General features: G+C 34.5%; 1 protein-coding gene across 1 annotated transcript in view; it reads right to left on the reverse strand.

Moving 5' to 3' along the window:
* Positions 1–5,693, reverse strand: part of LOC107673233 (protein unc-45 homolog A) — a 10,748-nt gene that overhangs the window by 2,951 nt on the left and 2,104 nt on the right. Inside the window, exons 7-14 of the mRNA XM_016466749.1 lie at positions 5,033–5,203; positions 4,729–4,900; positions 4,307–4,607; positions 4,121–4,215; positions 1,359–1,500; positions 1,132–1,272; positions 615–742; positions 254–320 (exon numbers count right to left, since the gene is read on the reverse strand). Coding sequence (XP_016322235.1) covers positions 254–320; positions 615–742; positions 1,132–1,272; positions 1,359–1,500; positions 4,121–4,215; positions 4,307–4,607; positions 4,729–4,900; positions 5,033–5,203 — 1,217 coding nt within the window. The remainder of the gene's footprint in view (positions 1–253; positions 321–614; positions 743–1,131; positions 1,273–1,358; positions 1,501–4,120; positions 4,216–4,306; positions 4,608–4,728; positions 4,901–5,032; positions 5,204–5,693) is intronic.

Here is a 5,693-nt window from a genome sequence, read left to right on the forward strand (position 1 = left end):
TAACCTATTTTTCTGAAACATATACATGCATGTGTGTGTATTTATATATACATAATAAATATACACAGAACACATAGATATATTATGTAAACAAGAACTTTTAATTTGGATGCGATTAATCGCGATTAATCATTTGACAGCACTATTTATAATCTTACCAATCACAAACATTTGAACGGTAATGTACATTAAATTAATGGTGTGAAATGTTCTCATTCTGAAACTCAACAGGCGAGATGAAGAATATACTTACTTTTCCTCCTCCTTGTGCCACAACTAACCCTCTGTCCTCCTGTCTCTCCACCAGAGCCAAAATCACCCTGTCAGGGAGAGGAAGAGAGACTTTATTTAATCTGATAAAAGGGCCATTTCCTTGGGCGGAGAATAACCATTTTGCACACTGAAATCCATTTTCAAACAATCTCCCCTGAAGGAACAAATTGATCCAAGGCTTAATCTGAATTTGGGACAGCAGTTGTGCCAGCAGTGGGAAAGGGCCAAAACTGGAGTGCAGATCAATTACTTTTACCGTGGCAGCCTTTGAATTTGGCCAGAATTTTTCAAATTGATTGTGCTTCAGAATATTTCTAGACATGATCAAACTGAAAGCAGACCTGGCGATACACTCTCTGCAGGCCTCTGTGAGGGCGGGACTCTCTTGTTTCACCATACAAACCAACGCTGACACCACCCCGGCCTCCAAGAGCTTCACCACTCTCTTTTCTACAAACGACCGGGCATCCTACATGAAAACATGATGAGACATTACTGTAGTCACTGTAATATAAAAATTTCATTTCTTCACCCTCATGTTGTTTCAAACCCGTGACTTTCCTTTTTCCATAACAAAAGGACAGAAAAGAACATTAATTATTGAATTTGTGGTCTGTTTTCACACACAACTAAAGCGTGGCTTCAGAAGGTGCCAATAAGTCATATTTATGGTGATTTTTGGAACTTGTTCACCATATGCTTTTAAAGAGCAGCATGAACACTCTGCTAAACATCTTCTTTTGTGTTCTTCAGAAAAAAAAAAGAAAGTGATACGGGTTTGAAATGACATAAGATTACGCAAACAGAGAAAGCATGTTCATTTTTAACAAACATGTTCACCGTATTTGTCATACTTACCTTTGGATGCTCCTCAGGTACGTGCTGTTTAGCATATTTAGCTAGTTCCACCATCTGAGGGTCTGGCTTCTCAACATCATAACTGTTGGTGCAGTTAACCAGCGTCGATCCAACTGCGTATAACACTGTTTTGTCTTCAGACTGCAAAGAAAATGACAACATGGAGTTGCATAGATGTCACCGATTAGCATTATGGGCAATCTCCAAAACAGAGAGAAAGGCGATACCTTAGCCAGCTCAAACATGGCCTGAAGGGCTTTCTTATCCTCCACCAGGTCCTCTTTCACATCGGCGTCCAGCGTGAGGTAGGCCAGACCCTCGATAGCCCATCGCCGGGATGTTAGGGGAAGAGCTTCGTTGCAGAGCCACCTGGGAAAGAAAGACAGCTGAAGGCCACCTGCATGTACACCTTTGCAATTTTAGATCATTCTGCTTCTCTAAAGAGGTCTGCTTTACATAGGCACAAACATATAAATTAGCTTTTGCTGCAAAATTAAAAGGGTAAAACGAAGACATCTGCATAGATTTAAATGCTTCTGGTACTGCATATGAATACCAGCTGAATATGAGCAGAGTTTTTGATTAATAAAAACTACCCAAATATGATGATCCCCTTGTGACAGACCTCTTTCTTAAAATATAAGGCAAAAAAAAAACAAAGATATCTCTTAAAATATAGGAAGAAATATATTTTGATGTGTAAATAATGTGTAATGTTTCATGTCTACAAGACATTTTATATTGCTATTATAAAGATAATAGATATAATAGATATTACATATTCTTATATTTTAAGTTTATATTTTCAATGTAATAATGTAATATCAACAACATAAATATAATATATAAAATAATGTTATACATTTAAAAAATGTATATAAATATAACCAAATAATAAATAATATATAAATCAATACATTAAATAATTTATTAAATATTCAAATAAAATATAGATGTGTAAATAATGTATAATGTTTCATGTCTACAAGACATTTTATATTGACATTATAAAGATGTATAATAGATCAATAGATATTACATGTTCTTATATTTTGTTCATATTTTCAACGTAATAATATAATATCAACATATAAAAAATAATATATATTTAAAAATGTAAATAAATATAACTAAATGACAATAATAATACGCATTAATAATATATAAATTAATATATTAAATAATTTATTATACATACAAATAACAGAAAATATTTATTATTTTATCATTTAAACTGTAATAATGAAATATCAATATCAATATAATATATAAAACAATATATAATATTAACAAAATTTTAGTAATGGATATTAGTAAGTAATATATAAATGAATAAATCAAATAATTTGTTTAATAGTAAATATTTAACTAATAATATAATTGTACATTAATTAATAAAACAATTTCTTACATATTCACAAAATAATAAATAAAAATAATACATTAATAAAAAGATATATTTATTATAAATAAACAATTTTCCTTAAACATATGTGACCCTGGACCACACAACCAGTCATAAGGGTGAATTTTCGAAATTTAGATTTATACATCTAAATACGTTTTGATGAGTATTCACGTAAACACAGTTGATTACGTCTTAAGTGAAAGTAGGGAGAACGTGTATCAGTACATTGCATCCATTGCAGCTGTGCATTCGGTTTTAAAGGGACAGCAGCCTAATTGAGTTGCTATTGTCCGAGTCATTGATGTTAATCAAGTAACAAAAGAAAGACAGAAAATCATGCACTGCTCTTGCCTGAAAAACTTTAGTAGCCCTAAAGATTAATCTAAATTTATTTATAGAAATAAATATGTCTGCTTGAAAGAATGAAGAATATGGTAAACGAGTTGCTATAAAGAATGTATATTTAGCCTATATAACCATTGGTATTTCATTAAAAAGAAGACCATGTTCTTGTTCTTTATGAGAAGTGGTTTTATTTAATTTTAACATAAAGGCATGTTGTGTGTCACCGCAGTTAAATTGGTGTCTATCATGATAAAACCTTAATATCAAACCTATATAATGAGTTTGGAAACAAAGTTACTGGGTTAATCTTTTTCACGTTTCCTTGGTTGGTAGCTGCACCAGGGACCTGATTATAGCACTTAAAATCATGAAAATCAGACTTTTCCAGGTATGTCACCTTTAAAGGACAAGGGTTAAGCTTGATTTATAAACTGGATTTTTTAAACTGCAGAGGGAAATTAGTAGTTACCCTTGCAAAACGGATCACTACAACGCTATAGACGTCATAATTACATCAGGTGGCAGAAAAACACTGGTAACAAGTGGAGGGAAATGGTTAAATCCATGGAATAAGAGAAAGAAATTATTTTTGTTCCTTTGGATGTCAGAATCGGAATGCAAATAATTTTTTATAGAATACTGTCGTCAAAGAAGCCATTTTAAACTAAAGGCAGACGTTTAAACGGACAGACTGTCTATGGATGAAAATTGCTATGATTACTCTACTTTTAAAGCATAAATTTGATTTAAACAATAGGTCTACATAATATTCACATATGCAGTTCATAGGGAACATATTGTATTAGCCCTACAGATACAGCATGAAATAATTTTTTTAACCTATTGCTATTAACATTTTACATAACATTTATGTATTTCATCTCACAATTCTGACTTTTTCTTGCAAATGCAAGTTTATATGGACTCGATTTAACTCAACAATAGCGAGTTAGTCAATTCTGAGGAAAGTCAGCGATATAAACTCATGATTCTGAGCCGAGGGGAAAAGAGAGAACGACGAGTTGATTTTCCTTGTGTGATATAATCTCGGAATTGAGAATAAAGTCAAAATTTTGAAATATACATTTAAATTTGCCTGTTTTTATTCCATGGCTTCCATAGACCGCTACTTGAAAACGGTCATTTTCTGCTACCAGATAGGCTCCGCCCACAAAAAAAATCGTCATCACTGTTTGCAAACGCCGAATTGGTCTATTAGCAAAGCTCAAAACTTACTTCCTGCACTGCTTGGCGAGTTTAAGTGTTGAACCTTCTGCAAACTGCTTCATGCTGAAATCGGTGCCTCCAGCGGAGCCAAGCTTGCACAAGCCCTACAAATCACACACCAAACGTACAGAATTGAGGAAAAAAAAAAAAGATAAATCTCTCATAATGTAGATGTCTTTGAGTCTGAACACTCACCACCAGTGCTCGCACACGTATCCGGTCATTTTCGCTCTTCTTGTACAGGTCTTTCAGCAGAGCCACGCCATTGGCTGTGATGAAGGAGGCTCTCTTGGCTTTTCCGGCGGCGTGAATGAGCGCCTCCACTGCCACCTGCTGGTGAGTGATGTTTTCGGCTGCACAAAGGGAAATGACAGCATCCATGATACCGCTCAGCTCCAGAGTGCGATTTCCCACATCACTGGGACCCTGCAGCAGTACAGAGACTGTCTGTATCGCTCGTAGCTTACTCTCCATATCTGAGCTGCCAAAGTGATACCTGTAAAAAAAAAAATGAAAATGGAAAGTGACAAGAAAATGTAACTATTTTTCTACTATGCAATAACTATGGAAGGTAATTGTGACTTTGTATCTCACAATTCTGCCTATATATAACTTACTGGACATATTCCTCACAGAGCTTGTTGAAGTTTTCCCTCTCTTTATCACTCTTCAGGTCATCATAAAGCTTATTAAGCAGAACGGAGCAGCTCATAGGAGTGTTGTCCGTGAGCAGCGGCCCACCTTTGACCTCGGGTACAGTTCCTGCTACTTCTAGAATCTTCTTCAGCCCTAAAGAAAAGTAAAAAAAAAAGGCATCAAATGACCTGTTCAGGTGTCATCAGTGATGTCACACAGGGAAAACCTGTCTACACATGTCTACTAAATCTCAGATGAGAGCAGATCAAAGCCTGTCAAACGTACCCTGGTCGATGACCCACAGGGTGAGAGAGTTGTCTGGGTTTTTCAAGGATTTTCGTGGCACCTGTTTGACCAGCAGGTTGATGGCGCTGTCACGTCCGGCTCCAGACACGCTGGATGCAGGAAGCATGTCAATTAGATGACGCAACATGGAACGCAACTCACGAGAGGGTTCTGCAATACATACAAAGCATTTTCAGTTTCATATTTATGACCCAAGAAGACACCAGAAATGTGTGTACTACTACAATAACAGCGGATGTTTCGCATGTATTATTACAGGAATTTCCTACAATTATACTTGTATAATAGCAAACTCTTTGAAGTTTGCAGACTGGAGGAAATATGGAAAAAAAATTGAAGAAAAATATTACAAGGCATTCTGGAATACTGGATTCTAATTGGTTAATCTGCAGTGAAATCTTTTTATATAATTTACCAGTTTTGTTTTTCCAAGGAAACCAATTGCATAGCTATGCAAGGTTCTCATATCAGATATATTTTTCATATCACTATTTCTTCTTATAAAATACATTAAAGAAAAAAAACTCAAATCAATATTTCATCACTATTTTATTGATATTTGAATGATTAATTTCTTTATAGTTTTATTTATTTACGCATTTGTTTTTATTGACATATTTAAGTAGTCATGTAATAAGTA

The sequence above is a fragment of the Sinocyclocheilus anshuiensis genome, unplaced genomic scaffold (genome assembly GCF_001515605.1).
Source record: "Sinocyclocheilus anshuiensis isolate Anshui unplaced genomic scaffold, SAMN03320099.WGS_v1.1 scaffold68, whole genome shotgun sequence".
NCBI lineage: Eukaryota > Metazoa > Chordata > Actinopteri > Cypriniformes > Cyprinidae > Sinocyclocheilus > Sinocyclocheilus anshuiensis.